At 37.4% G+C, this 20174-nt stretch overlaps 1 protein-coding gene across 1 annotated transcript; it reads right to left on the reverse strand.

Moving 5' to 3' along the window:
- Positions 1-1475: 1475 nt before the first annotated feature.
- LOC149088603 (uncharacterized) lies at positions 1476-12741 on the reverse strand. The gene is made up of 5 exons (XM_089248119.1): positions 12227-12741; positions 9021-9174; positions 5444-5746; positions 3914-4115; positions 1476-1879 (listed from the first exon to the last, which is right to left on the reverse strand). The coding sequence occupies exons 1-5, from the start codon at positions 12430-12432 to the stop codon at positions 1773-1775; spliced, it is 972 nt and encodes a 323-aa protein (XP_089104245.1). The 5' UTR covers positions 12433-12741; the 3' UTR covers positions 1476-1772.
- Positions 12742-20174: the final 7433 nt, after the last annotated feature.

Below are 20174 nucleotides of genomic sequence, written 5' to 3' on the forward strand. Positions count from 1 at the left end.
ACTGAATTCGACTTTATTTCTTTTCAGCAGAGGCAATGGATTGGCACCCCCTTTCAAAATTCATAAAAAAAATACCACAGAGCAATCATTCTCAATTCGATTTTTATAAATATATTCCCCATCAGACCACTCAGTGCTGGTTATCCGTCTGTAATTGCATGAAAACGATGGGTTTTTTTCAAGCTTTTATTTTTTACCCATCTGCTTCTTGGATTACATTTACTACCAGCACTCAAAAGAATGTCAATGAATGGTCAACAAATCTTTGTTTGTTTTCTTTATGGCAGCCCTCTTTGAATGAAAAGTCTGAACACACACAATTTTCTGTCTTTACAGTTATTCCATTTTGCTTAAACCTCTTCTATAGTTTGTGTCAGGGCCTACTATCACCCCAAAGTCGTAAAACCACCAAGATTACATGAACCACTTTTTTTTATATCCTTCTTCCTCATGTTAATGTTACTTGAATGGGGAAAAATTACGAAAAATATATTCTATGCATTTTGTTTGAAATTAAATTTTTTTAGTCAGAGTGACTAAAAAAATGTAATGTCACAAATTTCTTCGTGGCCCCCCGTATCAGTAGCCGTGGCTCCCCTTTTGCAAGATTTTCATCCGTGGCCCCCCTGGAATATCCTAGGGCCCCCCTGGGCCATATGGCCCCCGGTTGAGAACCACTGTATTAGAGCATTATTTTGCATATTTCAGCAGAGCGATGAAGCGGGATCTTCCCCTTATGCTTTCTTTTCCCTAGCTTTTGACGATTTTTCAGTGAAATAAATAATAATAGATCCTTTTAATTATCTTTGGCATCACTTTTTCCAATGATTGGTGATTTTCTGTATTTTTTTGGGGGAAACATGATCAACCCATTTATAAAGACACATTTTTAGTTTTTTTAGGACATAAAAGAATTTTTTATGGAGCTATTCTGTCCGTTTTTAGGTCGTAAAAGTCCTAGGTGCAGATAAGGATGTTGTCCAAATTTACTACATTAAAACCCTCAGATGAGGAAAAAGTTTGTGGAATACTGCAAAATTTGCATGTGTTGAACTTTTCATCAGGTATGTAGTAACTCTGTTCTGCATTAACCTAAAGATTAATAAAGGAACAATAATTGAATGCAAACAAATTGCATATTACAGTGAACCTCACTCCAATGATACTCAATTTAACAATAAATCCCTCTAAAATAATATTTTTAAGTCTTGTTTGGAAATGCCTGCAGTCTAATGTTAGACTGCTTCCTCTTGATATAACAATGATCCCTCTATGATATTTTTTTTTTTTTGGTCTGCAGAGTATCATTATACCGACGTTTCACTGTACATCACAGCCTTTCCCAATAATGGAATATTGATGAATGAAAGGAATTGTTGCCCGCATTTTTTTCACACAAAAAATGCCAATTTTTCTCTATCGGCATCTACCATCTCTTCTTTTCCATATAGCTTCAAAAAACCATCCTTCACCAATTAATTTTTTAAAATATTTATCTTTATTTCAACCTCTCGGGAGGAAAAAAGCTTCAGGTAATACGCAAGCTGTCTACTTTCCTCTGCTTCTTCTTTCCACTCTAAGGAATTCTGATACTTTCTTAGTGCTTTTTTTCAATGATTTGGCTTATTTAGCTCAATACTTATTGCTGAAGTATAGCCTCTTTTTTTACTGTTCGCTGACTAGCGCATTTTTAGATGACCAGAAGCCACATACTATCAACTTACAGTTGCTGTCACAGTTATTTTTGAAATTGGTGAGAATGTGATGGCAGATCAACCATTATTGCTCAGTGGAATGTTTCTTCCCAAAGTATGCAGCATGGTTTCACACTTTTCCGCTGACGTTACTTCATTCAAATAGGCAAGTGCTTTTTCCATAGCTATTGAACAAAAAATATACAGATGAGAAACTTCATATTTCATTAAATACACAAGCAAACAATATTGCATTGTACAAAAATTAAAAACAGCAACAAGTCTTTCATTGTGTGTGTGGTAAATACAGTAAAACACTTCTTTTGACGACACTGGAGGGGACAAAAAAATTTGTCTGTAAAAGAGCTGATGGTTGACCATTAAACAGGGGTTTGAAATGCCTACTTTTAATTACAAGGGAAATTATTTGGCTGTAAAAGAGGGGTGATTGTATCTGAGGGGTTTTTATTGCACTTACAATGCTGAAAAAATATTGTCCAAAAACTAAAACTAAATTATTTAATTTGGAAAGTATTTTTAGCTATTATTTACGAGGATTCCAGATTTTGCAAACTGAAATGCGAGACATACATTCCTCTAAGAGGTGTTAATTTTAAATACAGATGGTAGCACCAAGCATGTGACTTGCAGTAGTCAGAAAATTTGATAAAATTTGCTTGTCTCCGATTTCAACAGATGGAGCAACAAGAAAAACAAACCTAAACTTTCACCACTCTTCCCAGAATGCAGACTATTTCTCTTTTTTTCCCAGTGGAATAAAAATTTCAGGACAGTGAACTTTTCGTGATGGATACGTTCACATCCGAGGTACTTCCTGGCATTCTGGCTTGGGCCAGTTAAATTCAGTAAGTCCAGTAGTTTGAGGGTGGGTCTTCCAGTTGATGGGCAAGATGGGGGCCAGAGGTTGGGCTGTCATCTCATTTTGTTCATTGTTTTGTAATAATTATTGAATTAAATAATTATGTTCCCTTGTACTCTGAGTGGTTGGCCGCAGACCTCCGCCCGACATTCATACAGTTGTTGACAGTGTTTTCATAATGTTACATTATGAAAACACTAATATTCTTGTCATCATTTCAAAATAATTTTGTTGCAAAACTGTTTGCGACGAGGAATCATATAAATCCTGGATATTAGGAGTTTAATCTCACCAAGGCTGAGCAGGTGTTCTCTCATCAAGATTATATATGAAATGTTCTAGTTGACCTTCAAGTGGATTTCCTGCCTAAAAATCTGTGTGAGCACCTCGTGGAAATGAAGAAGTGTTGACGCATTTGTCTTGAATGCTTCCTGGACTGAAATGTTTGATTTCAATGACTCATGAGAAATTTCTAGTACCTGATTCCAGTAGTCAAGAAGTATTTCTTGAAGTGGTCAGGAAATCATTTGAGATGTAAAGTTAATCAACAATGCTGAAGTTTGGTGAGATCTGAGCTTTTAATTTTGTAACGATATCCCTACAAAATCAACTGTTAATAGTTCAGGTTGGAACTTCTTTGGATTTGATGGAAAATCAAATGGAAATTGATAACTGCAAAATGTTAATTGTTGAAATTGTATAACTTTGAATAAATGGTTCATTGTGAAAAGAATCTTTCTCAATTCATTTTGTTGTGTGCTCAAATTTTTGGATATCCAAAACTTAACCTGGGAATGCAACAGTATACGTTGTACTTGAGCACACACATGCACAGCGTATGTTTTTAAAAAAATCTTCCTCTTTGTTTGTCTTTGTGTTTTTATCTTATCTGCGTATTTGTAGGGAACAAGTTTATACGCATAGGTTTTTCCTGTAAAAAAGTTCCTGCAAACGAACTGGTGATAAAATGCTGGATTATCGAAAGTCTACTGTATTTCACACTCTATTAGCAGATAAAATTTTGTCCCACAGGTGGTGTTGTTTAATTACACAAAAGGTTTCAAAACTTTTAAGTTGTTAATGATGATTATAAATTTCTTCTTTCTCTTAAAACTAAAATGTAGGACAAACGAACATTGCAAACAAAAATTAAAAAATCAGAACATTAGAATGTTCCATTGAAATATGGAATAATTCTGAAAATTCTGAACACACAGGGCATTTCATAACTGATTTTTTTGTTTAAGAAATAAAGAACAAAAGATCCCACCATTCCATTATCTCTAATTTATTAAATTAAAATTACTCAAAATTAAATTTACTCAAATGAACAAATTACCTGGCACTGAAGGATCAAATGCATTTAAGATTTCTCCAAATTTCTGTATTAGCTCACCACGAACATCCTCTCTCACCTCCTGTTTGATGGTGATGTCGTCCATGTCTATTGGTAGTAATATTTCAGTATTTTCCATTGAAACACTATTTTCGATTTCATCATGAAAATATTGCAAGTCTATGGAGTACTCTTCGACAGGTTCCTTGAGAATTACAATCAGTACAAAACAAATTAATTAATGCAGGTCAACAAAAAAACTATGAATATTTGAATCTATATATACCAGGTGTACAATTATGAAATGCAGATTTGAGAAAACAGATGGTGCACCAATGCAGTTTGTGCTATAAAGATTTGACACTGTGTCATTTTGTTGTGTCATCAACAAGTGATAAATTGGAAAAGTGTGTGCGTAGTGTTGTATTGTTGTGTTCAATATGTCGAAAGTTATACTGAACAAAGAGCATTCACAGACAGCATTAATTTTTTTGTTTTCATTTGAAGAAAACTGCTGCTGAATCATACCGATTACTTTGAGAAGCTTATGGTGAACATGCTCCATCGCAAGTTACGTGTGAATCATGGTTTCGGTGTTTCAAAAGTGGCGACTTCGATGTTGCAGACAAGGAACATGGAAAACCACCAAAAAATAAAGATGATGTGGAATTGGAAGCATTGTAGGACGAAGATGATACTACACAGACACAAAAACAACTCGCAGAGCAATTGGGCGTTAGTCAACAAGCTGTTTTCAATCACAATGCCCCATGACAACGTGAAATGCTCCTTGACAATGGTCAATGTGCAATGCTCCATCACATACAACAAAAGCGGTTCGCGGCACGTTGGAAGCACTCAGCTGGAAGTTCTACCCTATGCTGCTTACTCACCAGACTTGGCTCCTTCCGATTACCACTTGTTTGCATTGATGGGTCACGCACTTTCTGAGCAACGCTTTGGTTCATACGAAGATGTGAAAAAATAGCTCGATGAATGGTTCGCAGCAAAAGGGGAAGATTTTTACAGCCGTGGTATTCACAAATTTCAGGAAAGATGGGGGAAATGTATAAGCAATGGGGCATACTTTGAATAAAGCACTTTTTATCATTCTTCCGAATTTAACGTGTTGTTTTTGAAAAAAAATCCACATTTCATACTTGTACACCTGGTAGTCATAAGGAACCCAGATAGAAGCATATTTACAGGAAGGGGGATAGTCAAATTCCAGAGTGGGGAGGGAAAGTTAGACTATCACCCCCAATATACACCCCCTTCCCCCAGTTCCCAAAGCAGAATGCTTTGCATTGTTCTGCAACAAGCCCAATCAGCACACTTCTTTCAAATTCTAGTAAGATAAAAGGCATTCATGCTCAAAGTTTAAGCAGCAACTTGTTTTAAATACCAAAATACTCCCACACTAAGTTTGACTGGTTTTCTCACAGCCGATTGGGGACTGTCCTGATAACCGGCCAGTACCTTTTTCTCTGTCTTATGCTACCATTTCAAAGTTTTCTTATTCGTTCAACTTACTTCTTTTATTCTGATGCCAGTTCTGGTATCAAGGTTGATATTTTTCCATTCAGTGAACCAATACTGAACAGTACACTCAGTTGGATTTCTAAGGCTGTTATCCAAGTCTATATCATCAAAATTTTCATTTAGTTTCTTGAGTTCTTCGTGATATCTGAAAGCTTCTGCTACGTCCATTCCATCATTAAAGTACTCCATAAATTTATTTTTGCAGTCAGCAGCTGGAAAACTCTGAGCTTCTGCAGTCCCGCACACCTTGTGACTGTGATCATTATTCAGTTTGATGACACCATACAATCCTTCCTGATAATCAAATAAAAAAATAACTCATTACTGTATTTCATAATAGAATACATAGCATTGCTCAATAACTTTTTTTGATAAAAACTGATAGCTTTCAACTGCCTTTCCAATTATTTTATGTTAGCACTTAGGGGACAAATGTCATTCTTCACATTATGAAGAAAATGGTCAAACTTGCTTGTCTTCTCAGCAAACTCCCCAGAAACTTAAAATGGTCTATGTCTATTAACCTTTTCTTGTTCAGTGTTCCACTGCATGCATGGAACACCCAACTTGACTAGCTTCTCAAACCGTTAAATTCAATTATAAATCAATAAAAATAGGTTTACCATGTACTTTGAACTTTCCTTTTCAATCATAGATTGCACCACTACACAAGGCAAACCATGATCTTCGGCTGTGATGCATTATTTAAAATTATTGTATTTACAAGAAATTTTGTATATTTTTTTGTGATACCAAAAGATTGCTTGAAAAAAATTTCTACGTTACATCATTGGATGTACTCTAAACTATTTATCTTATATTATTTTTAATTTTTTATGCACGAAATATACGAAGGATCGTTGAATAAAATAATGGAACACTGCCTTATCGCTTGTATCATATTACACAACCGAACAGGGCGACGAGAGGAAATATCTGTGTTTAGGTTTTCTGTTTTTCTCTGTTTGGGGGGAATGAAGTCAAGCTGTGTGTGTGTCAGATGCTGTGAGGTGTGAGGGAGGTTTGGTTGTCAAGAAATATATATTCCATTTGTAGGAGATATGATTCTCTGGAATTTCGTGGGGAGGTTTCAGACAGGGATGATTTTATCAGCAGCTCGAGCTATCTTTACTTAGAGCTGCATGAATTATTTTGCTCTCGCTGTTGTAAATTTTATATAATCGTGTATATTATTTTTTGTATATATATACACATGGCTTATTTTTTCTTTATTGTAAATATAATTGTAGTTAATTTTTTTTATTAATTATTAATCATTCTGTAAATGACACGCGGAGAGGTCTGCTAAGTCTTCCAGAAGCACTGAAATTGCTTGAGGGACTGCCTTTGGGTAGCGAATAGTTTGTGCTTTCACAAGGGTCTAATGTGCTTCGAAAAATTTCATGAAGCCAAAAAATAGACTGATTGTAAATATTTTTGCACATAGGACTTGTATCTATATAGGAGCTGTAAATATTTATCTCATTTCATAAAAATCATACATCCAAGAATTTCTTTGGGGGGGGGATGGGGTGTAAAGTAGCAGGCCTCCCTGTGGTGCACCCTGGGGCATGTTAAATCTGCTACACAGGTATAATACAGTGTTTTTCCATTCATATGCAAAAGCTTCTACTCATTTGTGTGCTTCACTGCAATGCTCACTTAGACACTTTTCAGAGCTCTAGTGGAACAGTGTTCTAGCTTATGGAACACCCACAGAATCAAAACGGTAAGGGCAATCTTTACAAAATTATACCTGCGTACTCCTTTAGGCCTAAGTAGACAGCCTACAACAATTTTTTTTTTGAAATCCCAACTTTAAAGGGTAGTGTGCAGGAAAGGGTTAAAGGGAGTCTCTAATGTTTTATAAAAACCATTTACTTACTATAGTACAAGATATACAGAAGACTGGATGTTGTGAAGATATTTATTATTTGAGATGTTAATTTTTTAAGGAAGGAAAAAACTCATCTCTGCCTCTACCGGGAGTCGAACCCGGGTCCCTCGATTGCCGGACGAGTGCTCTGACCACTAAGCTACAGAGGAGATAGAGATTTTCCTTCGCTAGAGTGTATACGAGGCAATCGAGGGACCCGGGTTCGACTCCCGGTAGAGGCAGAGATGAGTTTTTTCCTTCCTTAAAAAATTAACATCTCAAATAATAAATATCTTCACAACATCCAGTCTTCTGTATATCTTGTATTAACAAGTGGAGAGCGACATTCATCTCATACTTATTATAGGGCTGGAGGATGCTCAGTCCCTTTCAAATTGAAAAATTACTGTACAATATGCAGTATTCCTGAATAAAAAATAAATATGGTGAGTTCTTGGAGGAAAATGAAGAGAGAGAGAGAAAGAGGGTCTCACGAAGAGGAAATTCAAAAACTTTCAATGCCTCAGATTATCCGGAAACGTGAACTTTCGGAGGGCTTGGATTTTCGAAACTCTACTGTGCCTAGAAAAGTGGCACAGGATTATTTCTACATTTTGTGTACAATAAAAGTTCTTTTACATTTTATTCTCACTTCACAGGAGGTGGAACTATAAATAAAAAATTGTTAAAAATAAGCAGCTGGCTCACTTTGATAAAACACAAATGTGATGGTGATATCCCAAGACATTACTTGTATCGCTGTTGTTAATGGGAGAAATATTTGGAGCAACAGACAGTCGATGGTACAAGTTCATTTTTCGTAACATTTGCCCATCAACACCAGCGCTTAGCATTATCAGTTGTCTAAAATGCAAAACTGAATACTAAATTTGAAGATTTGTTTTTAGGCAGAAATCAGACTTTGAAACAACTGACAGACCAATGATTTCAGCGTGTAGTTATGATTTTTTTTCCAGCTTATCAAGAGCACAAGTGGATACAGGGTCATTAAATGGGAGTAAAGGGAGGTTTCACCAAGGGTTTTTGGGGTAGGGAAAAGTGATAGTGTCTGCCTTGGCCTTCTTGCCTATGTCCCTCTAAACAGAAAATGCTAAATACTGTAACACATGTTGCAGAATAATCTCAGAAAGAATTTAAGAGAAAATGCGAAAACATTATTGTGGGAATTTTTAGCGCAGAACATTTCCAGTCACACTGAGAAACATTCTCATTTTTAAGCTTATGCTAACAATACAATTTTTTTTCAGAATGAGAGAGCAATCGTCGCCGCCCCCTACTTCCGTATTTGCCTATGGTGAGATATTTCTTGTTCTAGAATTGATATCACGAGAGGCATCTTTACATCGGGGAGAATGTAATTTGACAAGAGAAGCTGAGTAGTCGCATTGGTTGTTGGATGGGATTTTGGGTTTATTTGCACAAGGATCAATAAGGTCAAAATGCACCAAAACAAATGACTAATAAAAATAAGATGAACACATTAGTTGTCTCACTGATTTAATTTGATGGCAATAGACTTGAATCAGCACGAGTGCAAGACATGTTAACAATATCAGAGATCTTGTATAAAAGTGTTGAATGAGAGCATACATGTAGAATTAAATGAATAGAAATTACATCGATGGATTTCTTTCAGAGTTAAAGATACCGGAATAAATTATTTAAAATAACCTTCACAAAACTGTCAAAACGCCTGAGACGCTTGGTGTCTAATTTGATAGTCATACTGATTGTTGCTGGACAGCTGCAGTTTTTTGAAACGCTTCTCGTGTTGTTTTCAACTGGCACCTTCATGAAGGAACTATGTTGGCAAACGAACTTTTTCCTGGAAATGACAAAAAACATATATATATTGCATGGCAATAATCACTAAACTGCAGAATGACTAGTATAAATTTCAATTGGGTTACTAGAAGTTACAAAAACCACTATATCTACGAAGATTTTGACACTTATCCAAGGATGATGTCACTCTTCGCTATCCATACCAAAATATGAAGGTTTTCAATAGCTAGCTGATGTGAAGATGGATTTAAGATTAACAACTGTCCTTGTAGAAAACTGAACACACATTCACTCACTTGCAGGGTCAGTGCCCTATACCACTAGACTATAAAAGTAATGAATGGGCCTATCAATCGTTCCTTAGAGCTTGTGTGCACTGAACCCCATCTGGTGACAATGCCCACCATTGCCACAGTGGTGATCGGCTGAAGTTGGTTTTCTGCGGTTCCCAACTTCGAAGCATGAATGCGAGCCAATCTTCTCGTTACAAAATCTCGCCACAGGGAGCAACAGGCCTACAATGTTACGATTATTCATTCATTACACTTCACTCACTACGAGTTGAGAAAAAACTCATAGTTAAAAAACTGATTGCAGATGGCAGCACTACACATAACAAGCATTACACAGAAACAAACTTCACGGAAGGTTCACTATACATACACACACATTCCAACATGTACCAATTCGTTAGAAGTTCTGCAGAGGAATATGGACGAGGAGCATGTCTGGTTTAGTAGTAATACTAGTCCATGTACAGTCCCATTCAGCGCACATGAGCTCCAAGAAAAGACTGAGGTATTCGTTGCCTCTGTAGTCTAGGGCGCTCACCTAGCAAGTGAGAGGGTGTGGGTTTCCTTTCCCTGCAAGAACAATTGAATTTTTTCTTTCTCTGCTAAATTCATGCTCACATCAGCCAGCTATTGGAGACCTTCACACTTAGGTACTTGTCGGTGCAAAAGATGTAGGAAGAAGTTTAATAATATTATTTGAACCTCCTTCTGCATCATGAACAGTTTGCGAGACACACTTCACACACTGTATTTGTACCAAACAGGCCCCCAACTTAACAGATAGGCAACTTTAAAAATTTGTCACAGTTGAGACAAATGGCCAGATAGGGTCCAAAAAAAAAACTGGCCCGCAACAATGATTGTTAGAATGTAAGTACTTAGGTCCTCAAACAACGGTTTGTCACTTTTTTAATGCTCCCATTATATGAAGAAAACCTGGACAGTGTCGGGTATTACTGCTGGTTTGATATAGAATGCCAGATTCTCACCATTTTTTCCTAAAAGTTGAACGAAATTGATTTACATTTTAAAAAAAAGTCATGGGGGAAAATGATTTTTTTGGTGGGAGGAACTGCTCCCTTTTAAACAAATTAATAATAAACTATAATTTAAAAAAATAAAACAATTTGATTCTTTTTCGGGGATGAAGTCCCACCCTCCACCATGAGTGTATCTGGGTGGGGGAATAATCGCCCCTCCCAAGAGCCAAGAAATTAGGGAAAATTTATCTGCCTCATAAAATATGACGTGGTGCAACGAACCTAATTGCGTCTGCCTCCCTCTATTTGATGCTGATAGCATCTACCTTGGCTTTATTTGTAGCTGTGACTGTTTGCCTCAGCTTTATTTGCCACTGTAGGCTAAATGTCTGCCTTTCCCCAATTTGTAGCTGGAGATATTGCTTTAGCTTTATTTGCCGCTGATGGTCTCTGCCTTGGCTCCATTCATAACTGAAAATATCTGCCTAGGCTTTATTTGCAGCTTAAGATATCTGCCTCGGTTCATGCACAGATCCGGAAGGGAACTCATAGAGGCAATTGCCCCTCTTAAGAGACAAAAATGGAGAAATTTATCTGTCCTGCACATGCGTAAAATATGGGATGATTCAATGAACCTAAACGATAAAACAGCCCACTCAACACGTCACTCTAGATCTGATACCTGCCCTCCATCAGGAGAGGAGAGGCTTTAGTCTAAGTTTGGCACGTATGCCTACTTCACCAAACATCAACTCTGGTCCTATCACTTTATTGCAATTTACTGCCATTAACGAGTTTGGTTGGGAATGAAGGCGACATCTATTGGTGGTCGCCTCAAGCTCCTAAGGGAAAATATCTTACCTATAGGCCTACCCTCCTCTGGATTTGAACCTTCTTCACCAAACACCAACTGGCCATACCACTATATTACAATTTACTGACATTAATGAGATAGGTTGGACATGAAGGCGCCTCCATAGTCCGCCGACCACGAGATGAATTTTCGCTGCGTCATGTCACGTCACGTCGGATGATTTTATTTAATTTTTTTTGGTAAAACGATTGCACATCGAGAAAAGTTCATCAGTGACTGACCTTTCACAATTGGCATGTCCTCCTAGGATAAAATAGAATCGTTTGACGTGACATGACATGCTGTAGCCAAATCTCATCTCGTGGTAGGAGGACTATATCAGTGGTCACCTCAAGTTCGTAAGGGAAAGTATCTTATCTATATCAGGGTTTAAGCTAGAGAAAAAATTCCTTTAGCAAAAAAGTGAAAATGGGGGGAAAAGCTTTAGCAAAATGCTGCAATGCTAATGATTGATGGTTGGATGTCTGTCTATTCGTTTCGAACCGAAACTCCTGTACACATTTTTGCGAAAGTGGCTACTACTACTACTCCTTTCGCATTCTACGATTTTCTTTCACATTTTACGAAAAATGCGACCGTAGCTTAAACCCTGATCTATATCCTCCATCGGGTTTGAACCCAGCAACATAGGAAGATATAGACTTGGAAGTCTAGGGGAGGGGGCACAATGATAACTTATATACACACACATACATTAGATCTGCCCACTCCACTTTTGGGGGGGGGGGGCCTCCACCCATGCCCAGCAACCTTTACTGTGGTAGACCAGCATCTTACCACCACGCTACTCGGGCACTGGCATGTATGCCTATCTCCCATATGTTTGTATTTGTGAAATGAAAAAATAAGGAAATCGTGCAATTTTTATTTAATTCACAACAATGAAAACCGTGTGATTTTATCCACGAATACACAACAATGCAAATTGCTCTAAAACATGCTTACGAACAGACTATCCTCTGACCAGACGGCTTGGACGACCTCGTGTTCCATTTCGTGTTGTTTATTCGACCGAAATCTTTGGCCCATCTGTTGCAGTCGTCGATGTTTTTGATGTTGCTTCTAATTACGAAGCTGTTGTCGTTCCTCTCGATGATTTTGTTGATGAAAGACGACGGAAGCATCATGTGGAAGAACGGCGACGGCCGCATTAAATGAAGGAGGAAATTTTGTTCTGGAACAGAAATTATATTCGGCCCTGAATCTCACAAATCGGCGCGAGTTTAAAGATGAACTTTAAGATAGTATAAAACTGCGAAATAAAATTCTAGCAACTACGTCCACGAGGGTAAACAATAAAAGGAAAAAAAAATCATATATTTTGTAAACAAACAATTCCCCGTCTTGAACTTCGCCAAATACTCCGCCAATGCTGATATTCTACGCACTTACAGAGATGCCAGATCCCAGAAACATTTCCTGCTAAAATCATTCAGATTTAGCCAAACACCACTGAGCTACATGGAGGAAAGAATAACAGGAGGTGATGCGACCACCGCCTCCGTTGAGAAAGCACGGGAATCTGGGTTGCCAGATGAAGCCAGTGATGGCTCTATTAAAGGGACCAAGTAAGTCCAAACAAACCGTGGCTTCCCATGCTTTCCTATGAGAAACATCCCCGTTTTTAAAAATCATTTAAAAATTTACTATTCACTTTAGGAACTCGATTTTTTTCCTTAAATTCTGTGGATATATTTATACAATTGAACGAGAGCTTTTACAATTTTAGTTGTTATTTGCTTTCGAATATTAACTTCAACAACATGGAACCTTTTGCAAAAAAAAAAAAATTTACCCATATCTTGTGCCACAAAATTTCTTCTCGGCATTTTAATTTAAAAAGAATTATGCCAAAGTATGTAACACCTCAGTGCTGAGAGAAATACAATGTTTAAAGACACTTGAACAAGCGGTGTTTGAAAAAATCTGACTTTTTTGCGAGAAACATTATATATATGCAAAATTAGCATATATAACTGTTTATATTAAAATATTGTAGAAATATTTCTCCATTCCAGGCAAAAACTCGAACACAGACACAATTTTAGATTTCAAATTCAATTCGAAACTTTTTTGTCAAATTTTCGTACACATACCACTTTAAAAGCAAAGTAATTGGTACAAAATGAAGAAAAAAAAAAGCCCAGATTATTTTTCTAAATACTATAAGCCAGATAGAGATGACTTATCGCGGTTCGTAAAAAAAGTTTTTTGTTCTTTAATATTTTTTTCTCAATACATCTACATAGCGGAAAGTTCGGATGGGCGGCATATATTTAAAGTGATACGTATTCAAGAATATGAGAGTGGAACGGAAGAAGGGTGGCGAAATTTGTACAGCCTACAGGCAGAAAAACCATAAATACACTGTGGCGGACGACTTTCGAGCACTTCCAGTACTTTGAGGCACGGGGGCGGCAAAATGCTGTATGCCCCGGACGGCTGAATCATGTTTGCCCCGGGTGGCAAAAATCCTAGCTACGGCCCTGTCAGAAGGTGCTCGAGCACCTCAGAACTGATTCAGAAATCAAAATTCCTTATGTAAAGCTTAAGACGAGCGCCCACGGGCCTGAAACACTTTCTTAATGTCCCGGATCTATCATAATGATGAACGAAACAAAAAGGCAACATAAACAGTTAAAAGAAAAAAATTATGAAATTGCATTTTATTGCAGCTTCATATTATTTTAATTAATCATATTCCCATAGACATTAATGTGATGCATCAAATTTTTAAAATAAATTGAAGCACTGAAGTAAAAACTTATGACGAGTCGAGAGTGAAAAGTGATCTTCCCCTTTTTCAAAAATAAATTAAAAATATAACAACCACTTATATAAGGATAAGATTTTATTTTCCCCCTTTATTAGATCATGTAGATTACCTGAAGACGCATTAAATGGTCATGGTGCTTAAATTTATTTAGATATTAATATTTTAAGAGAATTCGATCCGGCAAAACACATGTTAAGTATAGGGAAAAGAGCGGTTTGTTTGGGCTTACTCTTCAGCCCATAGGGTTGCCACAACGGCTTCAATTTTCGTTCCTGATGTCACCTCCTGTTATTCTTTCCTCCATGACTGAGCTATTAGTAAAGTAAGTGAGCTATAAGTGCCAAATACGAAATATCTGAACTTGTGCTGCTATCTAAAAAGCAACACACGAACTGTAATTTGACGTTCACTCGCCATACATGGACTGGCCATATTTCCTCGAGGAATATACGGAAAATGTTGATTCCAAATATGGAACATCGCCAGAAATGATGCTAAAAATGAGCAAAGGTACTGACATCTAAGGATGGTGTCACTCTCCGCGTTCCATACGAAGGTTTTTAACAGCTGGTTGATGCGAAGATGAATTTAGGAAAGGAACAAAATTCAACTGTCCTTGCCAGACTAATGTTCGTTGCCTTTGTATTCTGGTGGTCAATGGCTTTTAACCGGCAAGTGAGAAGACATGGGTTCGATTCGCCGCAATGACAATTGAATTTTCTGTGTTTCTTAAATTCATCTTCGCATCAACCAGCTGTTAAAAATGTTCTTATTGCTAACATCACTGAAATAGCGCCATTGGCGGGAAATTAAGCTCTGCTGTGTAGTGAGTCGGGTCGTCTTAAGAGCATCATGGGGTCCCGGGCCAAGTGATTTTTCCAAAGCCCGACGAAGCAAGTTTATGTGCTTACTCTCGAAAATTTCAACCAGATCTAATTTTCGTAATGTCCTCTTCTCTTGAGTCCCTCGGGTCGTGCCCGGGTATGCCCATGCGTTAAGACGGCATTAGTCGCGAGACACTTTCCTACATTTCTTATAATGAATCATGGAATTGAACAATTCTTTTTTCTTTGCTCTCATTTGGCTCTGAGCCCTGCTTTTCTTATTATATATACCAACGTGTTAAATTTTCAGTTGGCGACAGCCGGAAAATTATAAACACACTCTCTTCTGTATTGTTTAAGGTTTGGATGCAATTCCAGAAGTATTACATGATCCCTATTGACCAATAAGAAAGTCGGATCTATCAAAGTGTTCGTATATTCTAGGAGTGTCACACACTATTTGGCGGGAACTTTCAGGGTCCGGCTCTTCTCGGCCGGATTGACCCGGGTATCTTTGATAAAAAAGAAACACGGGTTGCATTAGCATACAAAGCAGTAGTTTTTCAGGAAGTCAGAACTCTCCCCTCCCCCTTTCGGCTCATTTTCTTAAGAAAATGACCTTTTTCTCAGTGACTAAATTGATTTCTGGGGAAAGTTGTGTAAGTTTTGGCAAGTTACTCAACATTTTCTCTCCTGGGACGTTTTTATGCAAAGACCAATCGGGAAAAGCCTCCTAGATATTACTAGGATGTCGAAAACTAGAAGTCTTCGGGGAAGGGAGTACCGTATATATATTTCCATGCAACGAAAGTTACAATGAAAAATTATTAAAACTTTTAATCCATTCCTTCTTCTGCTTCTCCAAGTTCTAAATCGAAAGCCAAGCCATTTTACGATGTGGTGTCCCCGTTTCCATTTTCAACTGTGCTATCATCCACTTTCAAAGAAAATGTCGCTTTCAGTTCCGTCCATCGCGCTCTACCGATTTCAAAACTTTTCGAAAGTTTTGATAATTTCGGTGGAAAAAGAAGTTTACGCTTTGTGAATCCACTGGTACTTAAGCCAATGTAGGGACTCGCATCGCGTGGGCCCGGGTTCGAACCCTACCGTTGCCACAGTGGTGGTCGGCTGAAGTTGGTTTTCTGTGTTTCCCAACTTTGAGCAAATGTGGGCTGATCGCCCCATTAAAAAGTCGCGCCACAGGGAGCAACAAGCCTACAACGATACAATTATTCAACCATTACACTACACTAAGTTAGAAAGAGATGGCGGTCCTACACATAACAAGCATCATACACAACACATACATGCACATTTTCCAGTATTGCCCAAGTCTTTTTCTACCACTTGCTAAAATCTCTTCATTGAGACAGTGGTCGGCCATGATATTGTGGCGGTCGCCAATAACATGAAGGTTGCCAAGACCAGACCGACAGAAATGAAGAGTTCCTAGAGAGAGAGCTCAAGAAAAACGCACGTAATTATGCTCTCTCCCTAGTTTGTGTGTATATATAAATTAATATTTCTATGTTAATCGGAATAAATTTAATATGTGAAAGCCAACAGTTGTCTTAAAGGGGTGTATACAAATGATCGTCTCTTCCACACGACATTAACTGAAATTTGGTTAGGCGGAGGCTTATGCACGAGTATATACGGTAGTTTGAAGAACTTACAATATTAGGTTTATTTCTAAACAAAGCATCACATTTCTCAAAAAAAAAAAAAAAAATGTAGTGCATGGCCGTATGTCTTCCAAAGTGAAAAATTAAAATTAGGATGACACACTTCCTCCTACGTTTCCGAAAATACGCATTTGGCTTCCTTTTCAGGTTTCCGGAAATTTTTTACACAGCACTTTGAAACATATATTTCTTTATTGATATGAGTGTTTTTTCCCACACGCATTCACCAATAGTCGTCGAAATTCCAAGAATTTTTTCTGTTTCTGCTTTTTTTTTAGCGGTTCTGTTGTAGAGTTGACGAAAAACTATTGTTGGGGACGGTTTTATTGGTCGGAATAGTGGCACTATCTATTGGGAAAATTGGGATAAGTGACGCCACTAAGGCTGCGTGCGCAGACGTCTTCCTTTCGGCCTTCGGATCTGGTAACACTACCCTAACGTATTTATGCTGTTGAGTTGCGGCTGCTTCGTGTTCATGCTGCCACCTATCTACCATTTACTGAAGTAAAACTGGAAATGTTTGAATTTTCATGTTATGTCAGTATCGTATTGTAGGTCTGCCTGCTCTCTGCGAAGAAGCTTTTTCAAATGGGGGGGACTGGCTTGCATCAGCACCTTAAAGCTGGGAAACTGCAGAAAACCAGCTTCAGCTGACCACCACTGTACCGTTAATGGGATTCGAACCTGGATCCTCTGGACGACAGTCCAGCACTATGCCCACACGACCGCACAGCGGCTCCATGACTAACTGAAAAATATTAGAAATTCAATTTAATGATATTTTGAATTTTTTTTCACCAATTTAAACAAGATAATTATTCAAAATTAAAATACAAGCGCCACGTATCAGCCCCTATTACCAGAGAAGGATTTACCACCCACCTGTAAATATTCCTGTCTCAAAGTACTTCCTTTGGTCACACTCATGCTTGCACATGCTCTAGGTCACTTCTTCAGTCCTTCACATGAGTCATCACTCTTTTGGCCATTCACATGTCCTTACTTTGTGTCTTTTTTTTAAGTCATTTACATGCTTTACATTAGTTATTTCACTCTTTTTGTCATTCACATGCTTGTGCACACTCTAAGCCACTCTTTTATTTGCTAACATGTTTGAAAATTCTCTAGGGTTTTTTTTTCACTGACCTAGTCTGTCACTCTCTGGATAGAGGATGATTCATCGTCACAAAATTTTGCCACCCTTCTTCCATTATGTACTAATTTTATTAGACGTTCAGTCCTAAAATTTGCCACCCTTCCAAACTTACTGCCCTAGGCAATAGTCTGCTAAGACAACCTATAAATAGGCCACTGCCTATTGTTTTAAAGAATATAGATGAACAGATAATTAAAAATATTCTAACAGTATATTTGAGTTCCTTATAGACACTGCTTTCTTTCACAGACAAAATTTTTCTGTAGGGTTGTCCATAAAAAAAAATGATTTGCTCACTATAATGGCTTCTGAAAGATTCATCGTAGCATAAAAAATTAACACAGAAACAAATTTTATAAAAATATCAATATTTATGTAGCAAAATTTTTATGAAGTTTCATAAATATGAAGCATACATAAATAGAAAAAAACAATGAAGTTCCACGAGAAAGAAATTAATGCACAAAACACATTTCGATCACATTTTAAATAAAATATGAATACGCAACTTTTCATAATATATGTATAAAAAAATATCCAACAAACAATATCAGAAATGGTTGTACAAAAGATCACACACTTTATTAAAAATAAAATTCCATTTGATGCTATCTGGTTTAAAACTGAAATTTCTACAGAAAAAAAAAAAAAAAAAAATATATATATATATATATATAAATATAGACATTCTATACACTGGGGGTTACGAAATTGATTGAAAAGATATAAAACATAGTCGTTCTTAAAATAGATTAGAAAAATGTAACGCAGTACAAGAATTTGAACCCGTCAAATGATAATAAAAGTATACCCTAATCAAAAAAGCACATTGGTTTCGAGCTGCTTCATGACTAAGGGACACAAATTTTACACCATAACTTATTTCTCACACCCATTCTAGTTTTAGTTTACTGACTGAACAAGTCTTGTTGAAATGCTATGGAGGCAACTGAACGGCGAATATGTTGACCCCCCCCCCCTTTTTTCGAAATTTAGCCTGCCTGTTATCAGTTCAGATGCTATCAACAGGGCCGTCTTAAGAGTTTCATGGGCTCCGGGCCAAATGGTTTTTCTGAGGCCCTACCTTGTAAATTCTAGAAAAATTTCAACGGATCTCATTTTTGTGAGGCCCCTCTTCTCCTGAGGCCCCGGGCCATGCCCGGGTGGGGTCATACATTAAGACAGCACTGAATGGCCCGGGTAGGCCCATCCGTTAAGACGGCACTGGCTATCAACTCTCCTGCTGGTGGTGAATGATTATTTTTCTAAACACTGAGAATGCTGCAGGGGTCTGTTACTTGCTGTGGTAAGATTTATTTTAATCTGCCTATTGAAACCATATATGCATGGTGTAACTAAACTGATGGTAAGAACTGTAAGGGTGATAGAACTTGCCAATACAAACAACTTTCACAATACAATGTGGGGTTGGAAAGCAAGCAACGAAAGGGCATTTTCTCTGGAGTGGATGAAATGTCACCTTTCACAGAACTTGTCATTCAGCTGCTATTTTCACACTACAAAAAATCTTCAAACGATTATGTGGTTCCAGTATGATACAGCACCAGCACATTTGGATTGTGTAGAACTACCTGGACATTGCCTTCGGATTGAACACAATGTGTCTGTTGTTCGGCCACCTAGATCTCCCAATTTGTCATCCCTATATTTTCTTTTCTGGGGACATCTAAAAAGCATAATTTATGAGACACCCATTGAGTCACCAGGGAACCTTGTCGCCTGAATTAACATCGTAGCTGAAGACGTTCAGAACTTGGCCAGGAATCTTCCAATGTGTGTGCGTGCAATTCATTCCATTGTTGATGTGTGCCAGTATTGCAGCTGGTGGTCACTCATTTGAGCATTTGTTGTAAAGTTGATAATAAAGACTTTTATTATTTGTCTTTACCGTGTTCTTTATTTTCACCACGTAGCTGCCCTCTGATGGCTCGCTGCTTGCTTTTTGACCCCATTGAATGTTAAAAGTTGTTCATTTTCACAGGTTTTATCACCCCTTACAGTTCTGATTATCAGTTTAGTTACACCCTATATATGAACAGCTTCGCTACAATGAGGTGTTTATTATGCAGTGCTACTATAAAGCAAAAACACAAACATGATGAATCTGTACAAACTTGGAATTATTTTGATCAATGATACTTTAATTTTTTACCAATAATTCTCTTAATTTTTTCTATATATTCATATAATGGCTATCCCAAATCCAGAAAAAAATGAGTTTTCTTTTCTTTCAAACATACAATAGAACCAATAAAGGACATTAACAAGATCAAAAATGTTTCCATCAAAATCAGGAATGAAACAAATTACAGACACATTCCAAAGGACAGTGTTCATTAACAGGAGGTTGTTGGGTAACAAAGTTATTTATGGGAGGTTCCACTGTATTACCATTTCAATATTCAAGATTACAGAGAATTCATTCAAAAAT

Source organism: Pholcus phalangioides, unplaced genomic scaffold, assembly GCF_987345545.1.
Source record: "Pholcus phalangioides strain wild (caught in Gottingen) unplaced genomic scaffold, Ppha-v1.0 ptg000003l_1, whole genome shotgun sequence".
NCBI classification, from domain to species: Eukaryota; Metazoa; Arthropoda; class Arachnida; order Araneae; family Pholcidae; genus Pholcus; species Pholcus phalangioides.

Excerpts from the sequence above, each read along its gene's own strand:
- LOC149088603 (XM_089248119.1), bottom strand. The coding sequence starts at position 12,432 with ATGCGGCCGTCGCCGTTCTTCCACATGATGCTTCCGTCGTCTTTCATC. Across the intron at positions 9,175-12,226 it reads GGTCAGAGGATAGTCTGTTC|GAAAAAGTTCGTTTGCCAAC; the intron begins GTAAGCATGTTT and ends TGTCATTTCCAG. Across the intron at positions 5,747-9,020 it reads GTTTTGACAGTTTTGTGAAG|GAAGGATTGTATGGTGTCAT; the intron begins GTTATTTTAAAT and ends TTTGATTATCAG.